At 44.9% G+C, this 24,517-nt stretch overlaps 1 protein-coding gene across 3 annotated transcripts in view; it reads right to left on the bottom strand.

The window, feature by feature from the left end:
- Positions 1 to 1,433: 1,433 nt before the first annotated feature.
- The window catches only part of LOC139565767 (acyl-CoA synthetase short-chain family member 3, mitochondrial-like), a 44,045-nt gene continuing 20,961 nt past the window's right edge, over positions 1,434 to 24,517 (bottom strand). For all 3 annotated transcript variants that reach the window (XM_071386304.1, XM_071386305.1, XM_071386306.1), the window contains 7 exons: positions 9,486 to 9,581; positions 6,845 to 6,908; positions 4,846 to 4,927; positions 3,752 to 3,874; positions 2,683 to 2,782; positions 2,378 to 2,553; positions 1,434 to 1,998 (listed from right to left, as the gene is read on the bottom strand). In XM_071386304.1, coding sequence (XP_071242405.1) covers positions 1,915 to 1,998; positions 2,378 to 2,553; positions 2,683 to 2,782; positions 3,752 to 3,874; positions 4,846 to 4,927; positions 6,845 to 6,908; positions 9,486 to 9,581 — 725 coding nt within the window. In that variant the 3' untranslated portion in view covers positions 1,434 to 1,914. The remainder of the gene's footprint in view (positions 1,999 to 2,377; positions 2,554 to 2,682; positions 2,783 to 3,751; positions 3,875 to 4,845; positions 4,928 to 6,844; positions 6,909 to 9,485; positions 9,582 to 24,517) is intronic.

The following is a 24,517-nucleotide window of genomic DNA, read 5'->3' as shown; positions in this document are numbered from 1 at the left end:
TCCTTAGTTGTTTTCTCGAAATCTAAAAGCAAAACCTAGTTTCGAGACAATGTCTTAAGTAGCTGAAACTGTCATTATTACAACCTCATGAAAGTTTTCATCTAAAACAACTTTATATCGGAGGACTGCCTTTTAGAGGTCCACGGATCCACCCGTACCCGAATCACAGTACCGAGACCCGATCCGGGACCTGAGTGTCTGGATCCAGAATTCGAAATAATGTCACGTGTCTGGGAAGGATCTGATATGATTGTCATGGGTCTTGGGTATGTGTAATTTTACCTGACTTGTCCAGAAGGGCCTGTACAGATCCGAACACGACTGGTGAATTAGAGACAGCGGGAAACTGTATAACAGTTTCGAACACGACTGCTGCAGTAGGGAGAGCAAGAGACTGTATAACAGTTTCGAACACGACTGTCGTTTGTGTACATGGATTTTATAATGTTGTATGTTTTTCCCCCAACACCACCTTCCATCAATTTGTATAGTCTCTCCCTCCCTCCTCCCAGTGTCACTCGCTCACATTACAGCCCCTCCCCCGCATGCTAGAGTAGCACCTCTCTCCCTCCCTCCTCTCACACTTTATCAGCTCATGTTAATAAAGTAAATGACTTCTGCTGCTTCCCTCACTCGGATCGGGTCTGGATCCGACCAGGTCTATATGCAACGGATCTAGTTGTCCTCGGGTCCGTTTGTAACGGTCTCTATAATTGTATTATTTATGCATATCAGGTCTAGGTGGGAAAGCCCCAGGCCCATTTCTTGAAGACCTCTACTGCCTTTGATTTGACGCCTGCACATGCGCAGTTCGGCACGACACGACCGTTAGACCAGATGAGATCGGCTACAAAGTGTGATCTGGGATTTCTATTGGCGAGGTAGTTTCTGCCCATCTTCATCATGTACTATCTTTGATATTGGTACCCATTACTGGTACCACCATGAGGATATGACAAACAGGCTTTCAACTGCATAGCGGTTGTTTTGGTGGAGTCGGAGGTGAAACTGAGTTAGAGCTGTTAAATGCACAAGCAGCTCCTGGCGTTATACCTAAAGTGGACATTGCCATTGACTGCACGAAGTCGCATTAAGAGAAATACCATGCAGCCTTGTTTACAAGTTCGAACACTGGAATGTGAGATGTAATCTACACCTTGATTAGGCTGATAGAAATCCTCATTATTTTAGTTGAATGATTTTCAATTTGAGCGTCAGTATTTCTATATAGCCTACTTTCTCCTTCTGAACTTCTAACACCAATGGGTGTGGCTTTGTGACAATGATCAAGAGCAGCTTCTCACCAATTTGACTCCAATGCAGTTACACCTCCAAACCAGTTATGCAGGTGTCGGCTATCGCCGGTTAACACTTGATCTGATTGAATCTAGGCCTTACTCAGAGAATTGAAAGTATACTGTAGCTATACCAAGTTTCTTTTAAACATTTTATTTCACAGTAGTAAATATACTGCAAATGTTCACAATATTGTTAACCACTTGTCCTGGCTATTTAGTGTCACCCCCACACAGAGGTAGTGTCACCCCCACACAGAGGTAGTGTCACCCCCACACAGAGGTAGTGTCACCCCCACACAGAGGTAGTGACACCCATCTCTCAGAACGACTGTTCCCTTTGGGTAATGTTAGACGGCGTAACTGTTAAGTCTACAATTGGGAGTGTCTTCAGTGGAATAGTGAAGATACACTGTGACCGGTTTGCAAATCTGCTTGTGCTATAGTCAACTCCTGTTGTGCCGTGTTCGTTGTCACGCCAACAAAAGTCAGAGGAGTTGGCTAAAGTACATACAGCTCTTGCAACCTGCCTGTTTTCTGTCTAATCAGAGGAACAGTTCTAGTCCACCCTTCATTATAGACTCTGCAATGTCTGCAACCTAGTTGGAGGGTTAGAGAGTCACTGTCCAGCAGGTCTCAGCTCCTGTTTCACCATCTTCTCAATATCCTTGTACACATCTGGGTCCTCAATGGTAGGGGATATCTGTGGAGACAGACACAGACTTCCATACTACTAGTAGTAGCAATATCTTCTTTCCATTTCTGTTTAAATCTTATTACATCGTGAGTGAATTTCATCTTTCATATAATCCTCAAACTTTTATTCAATTTGTCGGTATGAATTAAATTGATCCAACACCGGCTCGCCAGATAATTGGCAGCTGTACAGGAATAATAATCCAGTGCTATTATTGGTGAATAATTGCCTCTGTCTTCCAGAACCTTAAAAATTATTATTAATATGCAGCCATTCCTCAAAGTGTGCCTGAATACCTCAGATTCTAATATGCTATAAAAAAAATTGTTGTTGGCTTCAATCCATGTACAGTATTGACATGGTGGGTGAATGTGTGGTAAGTTACCGTGTATGGCTTCCCGTTGACCAGGTTAGCCAGGGAGGAGCGGGGGATCTTCCCAGAGCGGGTCTTTGGGAGACCTCTGACAATCAGCACCTTCCTGAAAGCAGCCACGGGCCCGATGGTCTCTCTGACCAGGCTCACCATCTCCTTCACCACGTCTCCTTGGCTCTTCTTTAGGTCTGAGACAGACCCACATACACAGGTGTTTGACTTTCTATAACCCCACAGTCACAGGAATGTTGGATCCCCAAATTGCTCTATTAAATGGACCTTTATCCTGTATCTCTCTGGGTCACTGTGTCTCTTACCGTTTCTGAGAACACACAGAGCCAGGGGGACGTGACCCTTCAGGGAGTCCTCCAGACCCACCACAGCACAGTCCACCACCCCGGGATGCAGCAGGACAGACTGGAACACACAAAGGCTCTTTTAGTATCTGAGAGTGAAATACTTACACACTTGTAGGCTCAGCATTCCTGAACAGTCCCATTACAAGTCAGAATGTTGAACAAACTTCATTTGAACTTATTTTATCTGTTGTCCGCCGGTTTTGTCCCTATGTCGGAGGTAATCTGATACAACATATCCACAGGGAACAGTGGAGGCTGCTGAGGGGAGGACGGATCACAATAATGGCTGGAACGGAGTGAATGGAATGGCATCAAACACATGGAAACCATGTATGTTGTATTTGATACCATTCCACGAAATCCGCTCCAGTCATTACCTCAAGCCCATCCTCCCCAATTAAGGTGCCACCAACCTCCTGTGACAGGGAAGTGTTATCAACCCAACCTTCACTCGTAGTGGTCTGTATATCGGTTTGTACTTCTGGTTTTTATTATTCAATACTGATGCAATTCGCACGTCACAAACACTTGCACAATATGGCAGAGCCTAACCGAACCGCAGACCAAACACTTTCAGCTGATTGTGAGGAAATGAGATTGAAAATACAAGCGACAGACCCTAAAGGCGCCGGGTTAACAACACTTTCCTGTGGATACCCTACCTCCACCTCCAACAGGACCAACAGCATGTACAACCTGTAAAATAACTGTAAATAGCATTTCATTCCACATTCTGGCCTGTAGAGACTATTGAGTCTTTTTTAGGGTGAATTTGGTCAGACTGAAAATCCATGGAGTAACCATGGCAACAGTCTGAAGATGTTTAGGTAACACTCAGAGATGTTACAATACATTTCTGGTCAGGTTACATGGAGAAACCTTTTTTCCTAATGACATTTCTACTCCAGTCATTAGCTATGCGTCTCTACCGTGTGGCTGATACAGACACCAAAACACAAGGGAATAACCTGTTAACAGGTAGATTCATATCCATGCAATCTGGACCTAGTAGTCTCTCCGCTCATACCTCTTCCAGTGCCCCTGCCGACAGCCTGTGGCCCGCCACGTTGATGACATCATCAGAGCGAGACATGATGTACAGGAAACCCTCCTCATCCACGTAGCCTGCGTCCATGGTGTCATAGAAACCCTAAGGTAAACAGCAGGTAATGACTGACATTCAGATAAAATCACCACTCTAGTGTAGATCACTTTTGAGTGTTTTTGTTCTGTTATCTACACTGAGTGTACAAAACATCGGGAACACTTTCCTAATATTGAGATGCCCTCAGAACAGCCTAAATTCGTCAGAGCATGGACTCTACAAGGTGTCGAAAGCGTTCCACAGGGATGCTGGCCCATGTTGACTCTAATGCTTCCCACAGTTGTGTCAAGTTGGCTGGATGTCCTTTGGATGGTGGACCATTCTTGATACAAATGGGAAACTGTTGAGCGTGAAAAATCCAGCAGCATTGCAGTTCTTGACACGCTCAAACCGGTGTGCCTGGCACCTACTACCATACCCCGTTCAAAGGCACTTAAATATTTTGTCTTGCTCATTCACCTTCTGAATGGTACACATACACAATCCATGTCTCAATTGTCTCAAGGCTTAAAAATGATTATTTAATATGGATCCTCCCCTTCATCTACACTGATTGAAGTGGATTTTAGTGACATCAATAAGGGATCATAGCTTTCACCTGGATTCACCTGGTCAGTCTATGTCATGGAAAGAGCAGGTGTTCCTAATGTTTTGTGCACACAGTGTATAATCATACAGTACATTTGAACCACTAGATGGTATCACTGGCCAGCAAAAAATTCATCCACGTACCTGTCCCATGATTTACATGGTTATTAAAGTTTAAATCTAGAATATGACAAATCAAAAGCAGTGAACACACCACACACACACACACACACACACACACACACACACACACACACACACACACACACACACACACACACACACACACACACACACACACACACACACACACACACACACACACACACACCTCTCTCTCGTTCTCTCTCACAGTACCTACCACAGTAACGTGGTGAATTATTATCTGATGCTAAGACATTAATAAAGCCTAAGGTGAGATCACCTACAGGGAACTTGGTGAAGTAGAGCTCCTTGAAAAGCTCCTGGTTCTGCCACAGAGATAAAGCTGCTCCTGGTGGTAGTGGCAGCCTGGAGGAGAGGAGAGACAGAGGGTGTGTGTGTGGGTGAGAGAGAGAGACTAGTGTCTGACACGCAACAGACAGCAGGAGTGAGTGAGGTGACACCGTGGGACAGCTGGATCCCCAGGCCAATCACGGTGAGGACTATTACAGTGGCACAGAGAGAAGACAGAGCCGTACTCTGTGATGCTACAAATAACGTCCAAAAACACCTTTAGCTAATAACAAACGCTACAAAACAACAGCTCCTTTATCATCTTAATGTCAGAGGTCTAGGGTTGTCTTCTCTTACCCATGAAGCCATGATCACAATAAACCCCCACCCACTGCCATCAAGATGTCTGAGGCACTGTTTTTCTATGGGGAGATAAGATACTCTAGGATTTCTAAAACCGTATAATACTTTGGGTTTAGCAAGTGTCTAAATTAGAAAGATAAGCCTGTCAGTCTATAAGGTTTATAAAAGAGTTGGGGGGGCTGAGGTAGTGGATACTATTACACTGCACCTTTAGTGGGTTCAGACATGGAGCCCAGTGTCTGCTGGGCCTGACCTGACCCTCCGTGTGAACACACACACAGGTATAGGGTGACTGAGTATCTGAGCCTTTGTTTACCCAGGGTCCCTCTCGATCACCCCCAACTGTTCTTGAGGCGGGTCATCCAAGTTCAAGCCCTGTCTGCATCACACCCGTTTACAAAGCAGCATGTTTGTGTACTGTAGTTGCATCAAGAACAAATAACCTTTGAACAAAATTGGAATAGATTTTATTTTAAAGTCTGTACTGTTGGTGAGAGTATAGAAGCGTTCCCTGTCTGTCTTTGACTGCAGCCAGATCTAGGGCACCCCTGGTATTGCTCTAGCCTGGAGAGGAAATGAACAAACCAAGACCTAATAATGTTCCATGGTTCGACCGCCTGCATTTATATCCTAATGAGGCTGTCACCCTTTTTTGAATGCACTTCCACACACAGACACAAAACAGCCTCTGAAGCAACAAAACAAAACAAATTCAATTAGGGCACTGATGCTTTTTCTTAGCGCATGAGATCCTCGCCACCCAAAGGAAATAACAATGCCTAAGATTCATTTACACAATGCACTATAAGAAAAGACTTTTGATGCCTCCCATCATGACTCTGGAAGAGAGATTCTCCATTATCAATTCACCTCAGAGCTAAAGGTGTTAGTTCTTAAACAGAGAAAAGGGTTGGTTATAAGAGTTGCGGCTATTTGTTCTCTGATGAGAACCAACCACCTTGTTGGTGCAGAAACAGTGGCAGCAATAACAATGAGGTGGCGAATGGAAGATGGGAGTGATTTCCAGGTAACAGGCTCACAGATAAGAGCACAATGGGGAGGAAGGACTGATGTGCCCTCGCCGTGACCCGGCTCACACAATCAGCTCCCAACACACACACACACACACACACACACACACACACACACACACACACACACACACACACACACACACACACACACACACACACACACACACACACACACACACACACACACACACACACACACACACACACCTCTCTCGTTCTCTCTCAGGTCTTTCTGTGGGAGCTACTACAGTGGAGACCTATCTGTATGGAGACGGTGGTGCTGCATGTAGCCCTGGGTGATGTAAAAACGTTTTGTATGATCGTTTCAAAGTAAATTATTTCCATAAAACAATTCCACCCTCCTATCTGAACAGATATAAAACAGGACTTATTTTACTGTGCTCGAGTTTCTAAAAGTGACAGTGTGTGTGTGTGTGTGTGTGTGTGTGTGTGTGTGTGTGTGTGAGTCTATCTCCCTGTGTGTTTATCCTTGATGCAGAGACACAAAGGTTTGCTACTCCAGGTGACAGAGGCAGTATAACAGAATGACTTAGCTGCTCACAGAGGTGTGGCCATGACCATGCGGCTGGCTTACCTCACCACAATATTTCCCAGGGTCCTTGGCGTCACCTCCTGCATATCATCGTCGATCACTGTGACTAGAGAAGAGAGAGGTGCATAGAAATCTGATTTATAAGGCTTATATTTCAGCAGTGGGCAATGTGGGATGTCGAAATGTGGGTTGCTCTGAAGTTCAACCTTTGTATTGATGGTGTGTGTTTTTTCTTTCCCCAAGCGAATATGCCTGGACTCCTCTCACACATGCCCATATTAAAAGAATTACAGTGTGACATTAATACCTTTTTGCTGATTACAGTTACAGAGCCTGAAAAGCAGTGTCTCTCTCTGCATACTGGTCAGGTAAATTGACTGAGTCATTTCAAAACATTTGGGATAGTTCCAGAGGCGTCATGCCCATAGGGGGCACGTGCCCCCTCATATTTGTTCTGTTTAAAAAAAATACATATTTTGTTTTTGTAAAAGTTTTGTTGTTGTTTCTCTGGAATACTACTAGCCACCTAGAAATGTTATGAAGTTGGCTTTAGCTAGCCTAGATAGGTTCCCAATCTCCCAACTAGCTACTAAGAAGCCATTTCAGGCTATCAATCAAGTTAGCTAGTTTGTCTATCAACACTACATGACCAAGTATGTGGACATCTGCTCATCGAACATCTCATTCCAAAATCATGGGCATTAATATGACAGCCTCCACTCTTCTGGGAAGGCTGTCCACTAGATGTTGGAACATTGCTGTGGGAACTTGCTTCAATTCAGCCACAAGAACATTAGTGAGGTCCGGGCACTGATGTTGGGCGAGTAGGCCTGGCTCGCAGTCAGCGTTCCAATTCATCTCAAAGGTGTTTGATGGGGTTGAGGTCAGGGCTCTGTGCAGGACAGTCAAGTTCTTCCACAACAATCTCGACAAACCATTTCTGTATGGACCTCGCTTTGTGCACGGGGGCATTGTCATGCTGAAACAGGAGAGGGCCTTCCCCAAACTGTTGCTATAAAGTTGGAAGCACAGAATTGTCTAGAATGTCATTGTATGCTACAGCGTTAAGATTTCCCTTCACTGGAACTAAGGGGCCTAGCCCGAACCATGAAAAACTGCCCCAGACCATTATTCCTTCTCCACCAAACTTTACAGTTTGCACTATGCATTCGGGCAGGTAGATTTCTCCTGGCATCCGCCAAGCGCGATTCATCACTCCAGAGAACGCGTTTCCAAGAGTCCAATGGCGGCGAGCTTTACACCACTCCAGCCCGACGCTTGGCATTGCGTATGGTGATCTTAGGCTTGTGTGTGGCTGCTCGGCCCATTTCATGAAGCTCCCAACAAACAGTTATTGTGCTGACGTTGCTTCCAGAGGCAGGTTGGAACTCGGTAGTGAGTGTTGCAAGTGAGGACCGATGATTCTTATGCGCTACGCGCCTCAGCACTTGGCGGTCCCGTTCTGTCAGCTTGTGTGGCATACTACTTCAGGGCTGAAGTTTGTTGCTCCTAGACGTTTCCACTTCACAATAACATAACTTACAGTTGACCGGGGCAGCTCTAGCAGGGCAGAAACTTGACGAAGTGACTTGTTAGAAAGGTGGCATCCTATGACGGTGCCACGTTGAAAGTCACTGAGCTCAGGCCTCCCGAGTGGTGCAGCGGTCTAAGACACTGCATTGCATTGCTTGAGGCGTCACTACAGACCCGGGTTCGACACAAGGCTGTGTCACAACCGGCCGTGATCGGGAGTCCCATAGGGTGGCGCACAATTGGCCCAGTGTTGTCCGGGTTAGGGGAGGGTTTCACCGGGGGTCTTTACTTGGCTCATCGCACTCTAGCGACTCCTTGAGGGCAGGCCGGGCGCCTGCAGGCCGACTTCAGTCGCCAGTTGAACAGTGTTTCCTCCGACACATTGGTGCGGCTGGCTTCCGGGTTAAGCGGGTGGGTGTTAAGAAACACAGTTTGGCGGGTCATGTTTCGGGGGAACGCATTACTTGACCTTCGCCTCTCCTGAGCCCGTTTGGGAGTTGCAGCGATAAGACAAGATCGCAATTGGATATTACGAAATTGGGGAGAAAAAAAAAATGGCACAGGTAAGGCCATTCTACTGCCAATGTTTGTCTGTGGAGATTGCACGCCTGTGTGCTCGATTTTATACACCTAGCAGCAACGAGTGTGGCTGAAATAAGCTGAATCCACTAATTTGAAGGGGTGTACGCATACTTTTGTATATATAGTGTACCTTAGCTGTATGCCTGCTGGCAAGGTTGGTAGACTTTAGAAAAACAAGCCATTATTATTTTATTGAATAAGATTCACATTCCTTTCAATCATTTACCCAGATTTTAGCAGAGATGCAGATAAGCATATTTAGATTTTTTTTTTTAATAACCACCAGTCAGGAGGATACAGACAGCTTAAGAGGTTTTCTGCTTAGATATGCAGGAAAAATATACACTTTACATAAAATTAAGCATAACGATTATGGCTAGATTGCAGGAAAAAGCTGTTTCAGGTGTTAGAAAAATGCTAAATTCTCCAACTTCCGGATAGGGGTCCTAGCACCCCTCAGGACCACCCCCCAGCCATCCTCACGTACTTTGTGCCTCCTCAGACTTTTGGGATGCATGACGCCCCTGGATAGTCCTTCTCTAATGAAAAGAGACAGGTTAGTTCTCACCATTGTATCCTGGAACGGGTTTGCCAGCCTGACCAGCAGGGGGAGACAGGGAGTTTCCCAGGCCAATACAGGAGGACGTGATGGCAGAGCCACTCTCTGATGAAAGGAGAGGGAGAAAGAGGACAGAGGGCATACAGGGTGAGATCATTAAGACTTTACACTTTTACTGCCACAACTCATGCAACTTCCGCACTACTCACATGCACTTCATAAACACACATTCACACGTGCGTACACACACACACATAGAAACATGCACGCATGCATGCGCGTTGTCCTCAAAGATCAATGTAACGTCAGAATTTCAACTTTTTCCCACACAACCATAAAAAGTTATACAGAATGTGCAAAAGGGAACAAATTATTCATACTTTTGAGTGGAACAAAAGTCAGTTTCATGCATGACTAGAAATAAAATGGTTTGTGATTGGCAAGCATGTCATCAAAGCTGTGGTTGAGCCCTGTGTTCTTTCTGTGAGCAGAGTTAACCTACATTACCAGAACTATGACAGCTCCTATGGGCTCTCTGACTCACAACAAACCTCCACTCTACACAGCTGCTCCACTTTACACTGAGATATCTCTGTCTATTCTGTCTCCAGTCACGTGCCCACACATCAACACTACAGCCCTGGTTCCAACCTAAATACAGCAGAACAATCAAAGAGGTGACACATCACACAGGGGAGGCTCTGATGGAGGATAGGAGAAGAGAATATGACCAATTGTCACCACCGCAAATAGTTTTCTTGCTATATCCTCATCATTGTATCCTGTTGTCATGGAGATATCTGAATGTGAGAGCACTCTAACTCTAAAATTTGATTTGATTTGAACCTACTTCACTTTCTTAGCTACCTTTTTGGACTAAGCTTCTATCCATATCATAAGGCATTCTTTGCTTGGAGGGGGGGTTTTGACTGTGATGGAGACGTCGCAGAACATCCCAGATCAATGGAGGGGGAGAAATGAATCCTCCTCTAGCCACCAGGGCAGTGCCCTCTGAGCTGGAGATGTTCTGCACCTCTCAGGGCTCATTAATCATCAGCAGGTTAATCCCTCCCTGTAGACTTCAAAGGCCTTCTACCTCCGGCCAACACTGAGGTCTCCCCCAATAGGAGACACAGAAGGTTGACCTATGTCTGCCCCGGTCTCACATACCTGGTCAAAATTCAGGGCCTATCAGCCGGTGGCCTCAGCCACCTCAGTGACCAATGACAACAAACCAGCCACTGTTCTGCTTCCTCCTCGAGTGTGGAAGCAGGGAGATGACATGGTGTAGTAGGCCTGCCTTATGTTTACAGCTCTGTTATATATATATGTGGATAGAGATCAATAAACCTGTGCAGAGTAGCTGTGTGTGTCAGCTCAGCCCATATATAGATCAGTGCAGAAACGGCAGATTGTAGCAACACATGTAGACCGTGACAGACCTCTCTAAATGGGAACATGTGAGGATTACACAATAAACCCACTGATCTGTGGCAGTAGCGTCGTGTTTAAAATCACGCTGTTAGCTGCAGTCGTTGTAATTGCGGCGTAGATTTCAGACAGCAATTAAAGCCGGAACAGAGATGAGCACAGACAACCAATATAATGGCCCGGTATAATTGCCGATTAAACACTTAGAAGGAAAACAATGCCGAGGGCTTAATGGTCTGCTTCCATAACCAGGTACATTTGGGCTGTTAGTGGATACTAGAGCACAGAGAATAAAACACCTTGGAACATCTCTGGGTTTTTAAAGGCCACCTGCACCACTACCCAATTCCATGGGAAAAGTATAGATCTACAGTGCTTTATTAATTGATTGTTAACCAATCTTTGATCTTTGTTTCGAATACTTTCATTTTGTCCTGAGTTCTTCCTGATGTGTAAGGGGCAGCAGTAGCACAGAGGTGAGAGAGGCAGACCAGCAGCCGGAAGTTTTCTGGTTCCAAGCCCTCTGCCAGGCAACACAAAAATGGGAATGGAACTGAAATGGAAGGCTACTGGACTCTGTCTGATCCCATGTAACATCGCCTGTCGTTGTGCCCTTGAGCAAAGCACTTAACCCCCAGCAATTGCTCTCACTGCTGCTAACCTTATGCCTGTCAACGTGTCTGTGTTAGAGGTCTTCACGGGTCCACCCCAACTTGAAATAACCAGACCTGACCTAGGACCCGAGCGGTTCGGTTCGGTCCGTTCAGATCCGGGTCCCCCTTTTCTTTTCTATGATCGGGCCTTTCGGATCCGGGTCTGATAGTCCTCGGATCCGGGTCCAACCTCTAGTCTGTGTGTATCTGGGAGTGTTGAGAAAGACAGAAGGCACATTTCCATTCTAACCAATGGACAATAATTGAACATGCTGCATACTGCAATGGCCTTGAAAAACAGAGTTGTTTTTATTCCAGGGAGTGGAAGGAAGGTCTATTAATATGCCATTGCACTGCTTAGTTCTCTATCTCTATACTGAGCAAGGCTCCGGATGGCCACCAGAGAGAGGGATACTGAGAGGAAAGTGTGAAAACAGGTTTAGACATGGACGAGGGATGAAAGAGGTGAGGTCTCGCTCGCTCTCTCTCTCTGTGGTCAGATATCAGTACGCAAGCAAATCAATCTTCTCCAGACAGACGGGTCTGTTGGGTCTGTGGTGGTGAGAGGCTGTTTGAGAGTGATGAATTAAGGGACACTATGAGGCAATGCAGTGGGTGGGAGAGGAGAGGAGAGAAGGGGAGGTAAGGGGAGAGGAGGGGAGGTAGCATTGTGCCCTTTCATAACAGGGTGCCGTCTAAAAGCCAAGTGTCATCACTGGTCTGTCTGTACAGACACACACAAATCCTTTATCTTTGTTTTGGGATCTCTGACATATAAACACTCATGAATCCACTCCCAGAACCACCTTGAGTTGCTCTTCTCTGTAATCTCACATCGACTTTTACACAACCACATACCACGCATGCACACAGAAGCACAAACACACAGAAGCAAGCACACACACACACAGAATATTGAGTCAGACAATTATCTAGGCCATTCCTGTCCTACATCTGACCCTTCTCACATGTCAGGTGTCAGATCTCAGGGGGCAGACTGTGTGTGTGTGTGTGTGTGTGTGTGTGTGTGTGTGTGTGTGTGTGTGTGTGTGTGTGTGTGTGTGTGTGTGTGTGTGTGTGTGTGTGTGTGTGTGTGTGTGTGTGTGGAGAGAGCGGGGGGATTGGGTTGTCCCGATGTGCGGTTGCTGGGGTAACTTTGGGTTGTCCTGGTGATGACCGTCAGAGGATGACTGTGATCAGACAGCAGGCCCAAGGTCAGCAGATCCCTACTGGGGTAGAGCTAAGAGAGAGAGAGGAGATGGCAAACATTCCTGCAGCACTGTCCTACCTCTCATCTCTCTACTGACCTGTCTGAACCAATAGACCAGTATAAAGAAAACCCTGGATTGAGTAGGTGTGTCCAAACTTTTGACTGGTGTACACACACACACACACACACACACACACACACACACACACACACACACACACACACACACACACACACACACACACACACACACACACACACACACACACACACACACACACACACACACACACACACACACACACACACACGCTATGTGGTAATTTAATGTATTCTGTTCTATTTTGGATCAGAGTATATTATAAACCGGTTAGTTTGAGTATATTGCCATGTATGGTGCACAATTACTTGTTTACGGTTCTAATTACATTGGTAAACAGTTTCTAACAACAATAAGGTCCAGCCTCCCGAGGGGCGCAGCGGGCTGTGCCCCAGCTGGTTGAGCGGTGTTTCCTCCAACACATTGGTGCGGCTGGCTTCCGGGTTAAGCTGGCGAATGTTAAGGAGCGTGGATGGGCGGGTCATGTTTCGGAGGACGCATGACTCCACCTTCTCCTCTCCCGAGCTCATTGGGGAGTTGCTGCGATGGGACAAGATCAAAAATTGGGGACAAAAAAAGAAATATCATAATAACAATAAGGCACCTCAGTGGTTTGTGGGATATGACCAATATACCAGGGCTAAGGGCTGTATCCAGGCACCCAAGAACAGCCCTTAGCTGTGGTATACTGGCCATATACCACACCCCCTCAGGCCTTATTGCTTAAATGTAGAGTAACTTTCTCAGGCCCTGGCTTGACAGGTGTGTCCCAGTCAGAATCAGAGGAAAGGTCCATGCCTTACCACTCTTACAGAACATTAGCATATCTGTTTTAGAGCTTCAATAAGAGCCCATCGAGTCCTGTCCAGACAGTCTGACAACCTCCCAGCCAGCAGTGAGCTGAGGTGCCAGACTGGGGCAAAGCTACAGCACTGCTGGTTAATAAGCCCTTCTGGTTGGAGTAACTGTACCTGGGAGGGAGGGAGAAAACCTCCATGGAGGTCACAGCTGCTGCTCAGCTCTGGATCACACAGCATGTGACAGACATGCACAAACTTACGTACGCAGATGAACAGGTAGAGGAGTAGAAAGGGAAACTGCCGTCACACCTGCTCTAATAGAATCTCAAATTCCTCTCCCTCAAACCCACAGTGGAATGTTCATGCATACACATTTTCTCATTACAAAATGACCTCTGTAATAAGAAATACCAGCTTTACGGCCTATGGAGTTTAAACAAGGCACAGCTAGCTAACAGCCGACAGAAAACCACTCTGCTTGAGGAGCCAATGACACTAGCAGCCTCTAGTGAGAGGCTAACACACAGTGTCTCAGAGGAGAGCCAGGCTGTTATTACGCTCGCGGCCTCGCCCACCACGAGCCAGGAACCTCTTAATGAGCCAGTCTGTGGGACGGGAGCCATATGGTAATGAGTGACATGCTAGGTGTGACACGCCACGCAAATCCACAGGTGGGCACAGAAAACAAGGAAAGGTTGGCCAAAGGAAGGGCTTTCATCTGAAAATAGATTGTGTATGTAATGTGTATCTGGGTAGTAGGGTAAACAAAATACACATTAGGTATTTTTATTTGGCTGCAATCTTTTGAATGATCTGGTAATGGGATGTAGTCTTATAGCGTTAGATAAGCGGACCAAGTACGTGTCCATTACACCATAGCTGTACGTTACCTTAGTAGCATGACTATAACGTGGGAGGAGATACTACCACTAACCTAGCCCCTGTTGGGAGGTGAAACGTGTTAACAAACTCCAAGTCCCATACCCATGCGGTTACTTGAGGTTGCGTCCACTGGAAACGCAGTGAAGTTACGTGGCCATCCATAATAGGTGTTAAGCTGTGTAGTTAAGGTTTCCTCTTAACCTCCTGACTCTCTGGGGCGTAATCATGTTGGACTTTAGAGCCTCAAGTGCCAAGCACAAAGCTACTGGTTTTCATGTTGGTGAGGAGGCTGCTTAGAGGAGGCTGTGTGAACACAGGAGAACACAGAGCCACTTCACATGGTGGCATTGACCCACAGACAGGACAGGCTACTCTCTAGTGCAGAGCACAGGGCCAGGAGAATGAACTCTCTAACTCTACAGTCAGAATGAGATCAAGAAAGAAACACCGTAGTTGTAAAGGAAAGTCATTATTTCGAAACCTCATTTGCTGCAAAACGTAGGATCCTGTTTCTAATTGCACTTTAATTTACAACCTCACAAAGGTTTATTTAATTGCAATTCATTATGCACCCATTTGCGTAATATCACAGTCTAGTACTTAATTGTTCAGCTTCTGTTCCTCATCTCTGTGTGATGATTACCAAATGTCTCTTCCTATCAGAGGACAGACGTCTCGTGTACTGCTCCTAGACATATTTCACCACCATGTTACAATGAACCTTCGTACTGAGACAGAGCTTAAAAGGAAAGAACCTTAAGCGTGTCATGTCCCTGGGCTGGAGCTTGGGCTACAGGGGCTGGACAGAGGGGGGGCAGAGACCCAGCCGCCTGCCCTCCCTGCGTCTCTTGTCGCTGCCTCCCATCAGCCACTTCACCCTGGTGAGCCAAACCCTGCCAACTGGAAATATTCTGGTTGCCCGGCAACACTGATGACATCAGCAACCTTCATCATCAGCAGTCCCTCCAACCCCAGGCACTTGGGTCTTAAAATAGCGACACAGATTATTATCAGGCTTCAAAATAGCAGCCATTTTCTCTGTTTTCTTTCAGCATAGATAGGCTAAAATGAGCCAGTATTCAGACAGATCTGGATAAAGGGGTGGGGGTCAGAGACTGCTGTGGGTGTCTGACTGAAGTTAAAAGATGTGACTGTCTGTGATGTAACAGAAATGGAGACCGAGTGAATACTCTTGATAGGGGCAATAGAGAGGGGAGAGTGAAAGAGAGCGAGAGAGAATGATTGAAACGCAAAATGTATCAGCGAATCAGCTGACAGCGTGTGTGTCAGAGTGTACATGAAAGTAACGAGTGCACAAATCACTTCTACTTTATATCAGTAAAGTCATCTTAGCCACTGGCCCTGCAAAATGACATCTGATTTGAGGGAAAAAAACGAATTCGCATTCAAAGCCAAATTGGTCAATCAGTCAAACTCTGCCTGTAAGCTTGTTTACATGATTGAAATATGCTGTTCATATGAGATCACTGACAAGTTAGACACATTTAGCTGAGACTAAATCAGAGGCATCATTTAGTAGAAGAGTTTGAAGCGAGCTGTTGATGTGCCGTGCCATTTCTCGTCTGCAGTGACAGACGAGAAATAATTCTGTTCAAAACACCTGCCCCTTTGTAAAAACTCATTTACAGTTCTTTGAAGGCTGAAGGAGGAAAGGAACACTTATATCCACGACTGTACAGAAGCCTCTCTACTCATATCTACTCTGTCTGTCAGTTCATTACAAACAACACAGCCTCCTACAGTAGTGAGATCCTACTGTTTGAAACCCAGGGCCCACAGTAGATGTGAGGAGTTCCCTGGGTGGTCAAGGCGAGGCAGAGACACTGCTCCTGGCTCTCTGTGATGATACAGTTTGCCACACAGCAGTGGTACATTACACTAGGTTTGCTCCAGGGTAGAGAGAAGCCCAGGAAATGGCCAGGGACTGCTGCTTTCAAGCTGTGATACATTTAATTTTCTCAGATGGAAGGCAGGCGGCCTTTACAGAGCATGAATGCTTTGAATACTATTTCACTCTGATTCTAGATCAGTGATCTGGCAGACAGCCTCTTCCATTCAGATCATCTTCCACCACCTCAATACTGTCTCTAGATCAGTGGTCTGAAAGTGGTCAGACCACAGAATTATATCTTAATATAATAGGATCTCTACGGGTCAGGCAGCCTCTCTTTGTGTTGACTTCTAATTCAGATTACCACACGTCGCCCGCCCGCCTTTAAAATCTCTATCTCTCTGAGCCTCCATTCCTGCTGAATTTCATGCCATTGATTTCAGCTTTCCTTTGCTGAATATTACATTGGAAAGAGATTACAGGGCGTGTTGTGGAATGATTTGTGAAAAACCAAGAGTAATTGATTTTGTTCAATTTGTATCCATTTTGCAGGGAGCTAGTAGATCAGCCTGGGTAGGCTCAGCAGTAAAGCCCCTGGATGGAGACAGCATGACTGCATTTGAAGGACAAATCTTTACAGGCATCTTACATTCTTTATAAATAAGTGGAAGTGTGTGATGGTTTATTCAACAAACAACTGTCCATGGAATGCATTCCAAAAGAGTTGCACTTTGATTTCCGAGAATGTCTTAAAGTTAGATTTGTGAGAACCCACCCAAACATTTCAAAGTAACATGTTTGGAATAATAATGTTGGGAATAATACCAATAACTGTGTTGTTTCTTAAAGAATGTGTTTTTTCAGTGATCTTGGGATTACTGCAAGAACATTATGCATTAAATGTACAATCCTCTCCAGAAGCCTAGGCTGCAAGCCAATGTCAACCCGCACCACAGTTAGGATTTTGCCATCACTGCAGTTCGCCTTCCTCTTCTCGTGAGAAGACAAGACTGGGGCTGATAAATGGGTTTGTTGGATCACCTGTCACAGAGAGGTTGAAGCACAGTGTGCTGAAATCCTTAGATGACATGTGACTTAATACAGTACAGGAGGGAGAATTCAGAAACTTACTGCCACAGCCTGTCAGGTTGTTCCACAGGACTTAATTATGCATGCCTTCTCCCAGAATCAAAATGAAATCACTGCAGAGGTTTCATTTTCCAGCTGTCAATATAAAGGGAAATGTTTCAGCCCAAAGTTTGGGGCCCATTTCTAAACATCTGACAGAAACTGATGCTCTAGAAGGTTTGTGTGACAATGGAGAACAGAACATGCCTGCAGCTTCCTCATCTCTCACAATAACACAGACTGCTCCACAGACACACACACACACACACACACACACACACACACACACACACACACACACACACACACACACACACACACACACACACACACACACACACACACACACACACACACACACACACACACACACACACACACACACACACACACACACACACACACACACACAGAGAGCCTAGGGAGAGAGGGGACTTTTGGTTATTGTCAGAGACAGACTCCTCTACTCTCCAGTGAACAGGTTGAGAACTGCAGGCCTTTATTCCCAGTAATGGCTTTGAAGTTAGTGCTGCCGCCAATCACACAGCCTGCAGTGGATGAAGCTCCCTGGTCTGGACTGCACTAGCACCACAGAGAAGCTGGGAAGGTGCCAGGGTTATTGTTCCAACTCAATCTATCAGCAGTCTGAGGTTTGACTGAACTTCAGCGAACCGTAGGCGGACAGTGTGAAGGAATCCTATCATACCTCTCAGGGCTAGGACTGACAGAGAGAGCACCAAGGATATGCTCTGAGAATCAGCCTGTCGTCTCTGATAAACCTCACATCAACACCACAACCATGGAGAAGAACCACCTCGTAGGAGAGTTAAAGAGCCAGAAAGGAACTGGGCACGGACACACACACACACACACACACACACACACACACACACACACACACACAAATAGAATGGATGAGCTAGACACAAAGGACAAGTTGGGGAAGGAAGGAGTCTTTTAAAGACATCCAGACTGATAGATGTCTCATAAACCCGTCCTCTGAGCTCCGTGCTGGACAGGCTCTGAGACTCTCCTGCAAACAGGAAGAGTAGAAGAGGAGACAGTACGGAAACAGCCAGTGGCTTTACACTCATCTGAACTGTGTGTGAGACGTGTGTGTGTGTCGATATGTGTTTGTATTGGTGTGTGTGTGTGTATGTGTGCCATCTGGCCGTTCAGATCACACTGTACCAGCCAACCAGTAGGAGGCATTCTTTGATCTATCTGCTCACTGTGGAAACTGTGTGTGTGTGTGTGTGTGTGTGTGTGTGTGTGTGTGTGTGTGTGTGTGTGTGTGTGTGTGTGTGTGTGTCAGGGCCACACGCTGGGATGTCAATCACTCATCCCACCTCATCCCCCATTGGCCCTTCAGAGTAGATTTACACCCTTGCCAAAAAGCCTTACCTAATAATGCCTGTGTGGCGTGCCTGCTAAAACAGCACTCATGACTGATCAGTGAAATATGAGGAGAGTGGAGCCAAAGAGAGGGGTCAATTCCATTTCAACTCTGTTAGCGCTAGTGGAATTAACTGAGGTTCAATTGATCAATGTGACATTTCCTCTGTTTTTCCAGTTCACCAGCTGCATTTAAATTCTTCGGAAATCGACTGGAATTTAAATGGAATTGACCTTAACTCTGGGGCAAAGCACCATCGATTTCAGGCAAAACGATGCACTCCTACAGGTTTCCATATACACGGACGATACAAAACATTAAGAACACCTGCTCTTTCCATGACAGACTGACCAGGTGAAAGCTATAATCCCTTATTGATGGCACTTGTTAAATACACTTCAATCAGTGTAGATGAATGGGGGGGAGACAGGTTAAAGAAGGATTTTCAAGCCTTGAGACAATTGAGATGGATTGGATTGTTTATGTCATTCAGAGGATGAATGGGCAACACAAAATATTTAAGTGCCTTTGAATGGGGTATGGCAGTAGGTACCAGGCGCAACAGTTTGTGTCAGGAACTGCAACGCTGCGGTTTCTTTCCAGGCTCAAAAGTTCCCCGTGTGTATCTAAAATGGTCCATCACTCAAAGGACATCCAGCCAACTTGACACAACTGTGGGAAGCATTGGAGTCTACATGGGCCAGCATCCCAGTGGAACGCTTTTGACACCTTGTAGAGTCCATGTCCCGAATAACTGAGGCTGTTCTGAGGGCAAAAGGGGTTGCAACTAGGGCTGTTATGGTGACCGTATTACCGCCACACCGGTGGCCACGAGTCATGTCAGCAGTCAAATTCCATGTGACCGTTTAGTCACGGTAATTAGGCTTCTCCAAGCTCTGATGCTGCTGATGGTCATTTGTAGACTACCAACCTTGCTAACTGCCTGGTACTCAGCACTCTATTGTCCCTCAAATCACTCTGACATATATGCAAATGTGATCGAAAATGTAATCAAACACTTCATGAGAGCCCATGAGCTCATGTTGCCAATATTTCTATAGGCTATACAATTGCGTGAGAAGCGTGATGGCCTCTATTAAAAAGAGGAGGGTCCCATCAGCTTTCTATAGGCTCGGCCAACTATATTTATTTCTCAACTTTCCTAAAATGAAGCACTCTTTACAACAGGAGTGTAGCCTACCTGGCTGGCATGAAAATGAACCACAGGAAAAGCGTCTTCCATTCGCTATTTAAGTGCAGAGATGACAGGTATTTTTTTCCGCTGCCCCTGTTTTGATACAGGTGCATGATAATGGTCCATTCTAAATCAAAACTAATTTCACACATATATTATTTAGTATATGTAAAGTGTGAATGAATGATATATGCATATATATTCACTTGTGAATGATGCCCAGCAAAAGGCAAGAAACAGCGGATGCTTTTTTTGCATCTTTTTCAAATCATAGTCCCACACCTCATGTAGCCTAGCCCATAGACCTATATGTTTTAATAAGGTTAGTATCACACCTCATGTAGCCTAGCCCATAGGCCTATATGTTTTAATAAGGTTAGTATCACACCTCATGTAGCCTAGCCCATAGGCCTATATGTTTTAATAAGGTTAGTATCACACCTCATGTAGCCTAGCCCATAGACCTATATGTTTTAATAAGGTTAGTATCACACCTCATGTAGCCTAGCCCATAGACCTATATGTTTTGATAAGGTTAGTATCACACCTCATGTAGCCTAGCCCATAGGCCTATATGTTTTAATAAGGTTAGTATCACACCTCATGTAGCCTAGCCCATAGACCTATATGTTTTAATAAGGTTAGTATCACACCTCATGTAGCCTAGCCCATAGACCTATATGTTTTAATAAGGTTAGTATCACACCTCATGTAGCCTAGCCCATAGGCCTATATGTTTTAATAAGGTTAGTATCACACCTCATGTAGCCTAGCCCATAGGCCTATATGTTTTAATAAGGTTAGTATCACACCTCATGTAGCCTAGGCCATAGGCCTATATGTTTTAATAAGGTTAGTATCACACCTCATGTAGCCTAGCCCATAGACCTATATGTTTTAATAAGGTTAGTATCACACCTCATGTAGCCTAGGCCATAGGCCTATATGTTTTAATAAGGTTAGTATCACACCTCATGTAGCCTAGCCCATAGACCTATATGTTTTAATAAGGTTAGTATCACACCTCATGTAGCCTAGCCCATAGACCTATATGTTTTAATAAGGTTAGTATCACACCTCATGTAGCCTAGCCCATAGACCTATATGTTTTAATAAGGTTAGTATCACACCTCATGTAGCCTAGCCCATAGACCTATATGTTTTGATAAGGTTAGTATCACACCTCATGTAGCCTAGCCCATAGACCTATATGTTTTAATAAGGTTAGTATCACACCTCATGTAGCCTAGCCCATAGGCCTATGTTTTAATAAGGTTAGTATCACACCTCATGTAGCCTAGCCCATAGGCCTATATGTTTTAATAAGGTTAGTATCACACCTCATGTAGCCTAGCCCATAGACCTATATGTTTTAATAAGGTTAGTATCACACCTCATGTAGCCTAGCCCATAGGCCTATATGTTTTAATAAGGTTAGTATCACACCTCATGTAGCCTAGCCCATAGACCTATATGTTTTAATAAGGTTAGTATCACACCTCATGTAGCCTAGCCCATAGACCTATATGTTTTAATAAGGTTAGTATCACACCTCATGTAGCCTAGCCCATAGACCCATAGATGTTTTAAAAAGGATTGTATCACAACTAAAGTGGCCAAATAACTTCTTAAAGTGAAGCTCGATAATCCGCTTTACAACGGGTGTAGAGCTTAACTGACAACATACGCAGCACGTGAGTTTCAAGTTTGCGGAATAACATTTTCACTATAAAAATGCACCTTTATAATAAAAGCATTACATGCATAAAACGCATTTGTAGTCAAATGCCATTTTGAGAATGGTATTTTCCCCCTAATGAAACATTCGCGCTCAAAGCCTACTGCCGTGTGCGCATTACTGAGCTCATAATGTGAAGAAATAGCCTAATAGTTTATCAACATTTTAAGCTAAACATTTGTTGTGTCAAGCTCATTACGTAAAACAGTTTTTGTTGATGCTAGTGGTTGTATTAATTTGGGATCTATCGCATCCCACAATTGTCCCAGACTATGTTTGGAATATTTATTTATTGCACAGAATAGGTCAACTTTTGTACTATGGGTGATAGTAGATTGACATAGGCTAGTGCTTTTGCTGTTCGTTAGTCCTACTCATGTTGGCTGACGAAAAGTAAATGTAGGCAGTTCTTCCAATATCTTCAATATGGTCCTCGGAATTGGATAAGGTCATGCGCAGTTGCGTCCCCGATGTGTCTGTCTTCACTTGTAGCAAGTAAGAAAGACCCGATCACATTATAGCCATGTGAGTGAGAGGTGCTTCGGCACGCAGCCGGGAGAAGGGAATTATAATTATTATATTCAGCCCAAGGGCACAATGGCTATTGGCCACAAAAGGCATGGATCTTTTTAGGCGGCATTACGGCCACACAAAGGGGATGCAGCTGGGAAATTCAAGGCCTTATCAAGTGCTTGTCAAATTGTGAATGAGAGACTGATGAAGTGTGTATAGCCTGCGCAAAAAAACAAAGCAGAGTTCATGCCTTCCATGCAACTTTTTTGAAATCATCATTAGTCGCGTCATGCAGTGTTAGAACGTATTAAAAATCAGAACCTATAGCACAATAGTTGTATCACAACTAAAGTTACATAAATAACTCTAAATTAAGCATATAGAAGTACCTGTTTCTTTGTTAACCACGCAGCACAGAATAGCCACATATGCGTCCTCCCTCAAATTGTTTGGAGAAAATATCCTTTCTAATTTATTCAGTTTTGTTCAATTGTATTCTTTATACTATGGAATAATGTCACAGAATTCTAAGCAAATCTTGTCTTCTAAATGAACTAGTGTAGCCCACAAGCCATATGGCATAGCCAGATCAGGACCTAACAAAGACAACTTAGAGTATGATATTCTGTTCTTCTGAAATAGACTACATTTTCTTAATATCGTGTTTCTTTAGACCGGTCTAAAATAAATAATGGATTTATTGTGAAGGTGTAGGCTATATTAAATGGATTTGTTGAACTTTTTTAAAATGTAGATGTTCCAAAGGTCTACATCAGTGACTTGTAGTCTATGCATGGAAGCCAGGAGATGCTAAATGTGTTTATGTCACAGCGTATCTGTTTCACCTGTCTTTGTGATTGTCCCCACCCCCCTCCAGGTGTCGCCCATCTTCCCCATTATCCCCAGTGTACTTATACCGGTGTTCTCCATTTGTCTGTTGCCAGTTAGTTTTGTTTTGTCAAGCCTACCAGCTTTTTTTCCCGTGCTCCTGTTTGTCTCTAGTTCCTGTTTTCCAGCTTTCCCGGTTTTTGACCATTCTGCCTGCCTTGACCCTGAGCCTGCCTGTCGTTCTGTACCTTGTTATACCACCCTGGATTACTGACCTCTGCCTGCCCTGACCCTGATGCCTGCCTGCCGTTCTGTACCTTTCAGACTCTGCTTTGGACTACTGACCTCTGCCTGCCCTTGACCTGTCGTTTGCCTGCCCCCCTGTTTTTGTAATAAACTTCTGTTACTTCGAAACTGTCTGCATCTGGGTCTTCTCCTGAGCCTTGACAATTTACGTTAATTAACGGTCAATTACCGTGAGACCGGCAGTTATTTGCTTGACAATCACCGGTTGACAAAATTGAATGACCGCCACAGCTTAGGTGCAACTCAATGTTTGGAAGGTATTCCTAATGTTTGGTATACTCAGTGTATATATAGGCTTTTGAGAAAACCAAAGCAACATAATGGTCATCTGAAAAGACGAAGGAAGGCTCATACTGTATATTGTATCAACTGGAGCTGTTGCACTGTAGCACATTGGCTCAAGACAACTAACAGTGGATGATTCAGTAAAACACCAAAAGCCCCGTTTTGCGTGGTAACTCCTGTAGGTTACTGCTACTGAGTTAACAACACCCATTTCCAGGGAGGTCTGGAAGAGAAAGAGCCATCTCCCCAAACATGCTAATCTTGGCTGAGATCCAAGACAGTGTTAGGTGGATTCTCTCTCACCCGTACATTCTCAAGGTCCATGTCTTTTTTTTATTGCATATTTAACACAGAGATGTCTGCTCTTCCCCGATTAATTCCCTGTCAGGCACACAGAATAGTAAAAAAAAAAACGTCCATGGCATTCAATGCCTTTCTCGGGCCGCCTTCTCTATCACATGTAATACTGATTCGTGGGACTGGGGGTAATCGAGCCGAGGGAGAGAGGGATATTTGTACGATGGCTCGCTGCCTGGAACATGGGCTGGAATCACCCACCAAGTGGCTAATAGGGTCTTAGCGACTCTAAAGTCATTCGAATGTGACAGTGGAAACAGGGGGAAACAATGCAGTATAGCCTTGCACTCAAGACCCCAATTACACATCTCATCACCAATATAGACAACAGTGATGATGGATGATGGGTCAATTGGGAGGTATTATA

Source organism: Salvelinus alpinus, chromosome 37 (genome assembly GCF_045679555.1).
Source record: "Salvelinus alpinus chromosome 37, SLU_Salpinus.1, whole genome shotgun sequence".
In the NCBI taxonomy this organism is placed as follows: Eukaryota; Metazoa; Chordata; class Actinopteri; order Salmoniformes; family Salmonidae; genus Salvelinus; species Salvelinus alpinus.
The sequence above is the reverse complement of the archived record's forward strand: the minus strand, read 5'-3'. Positions and strand labels throughout refer to the sequence as shown.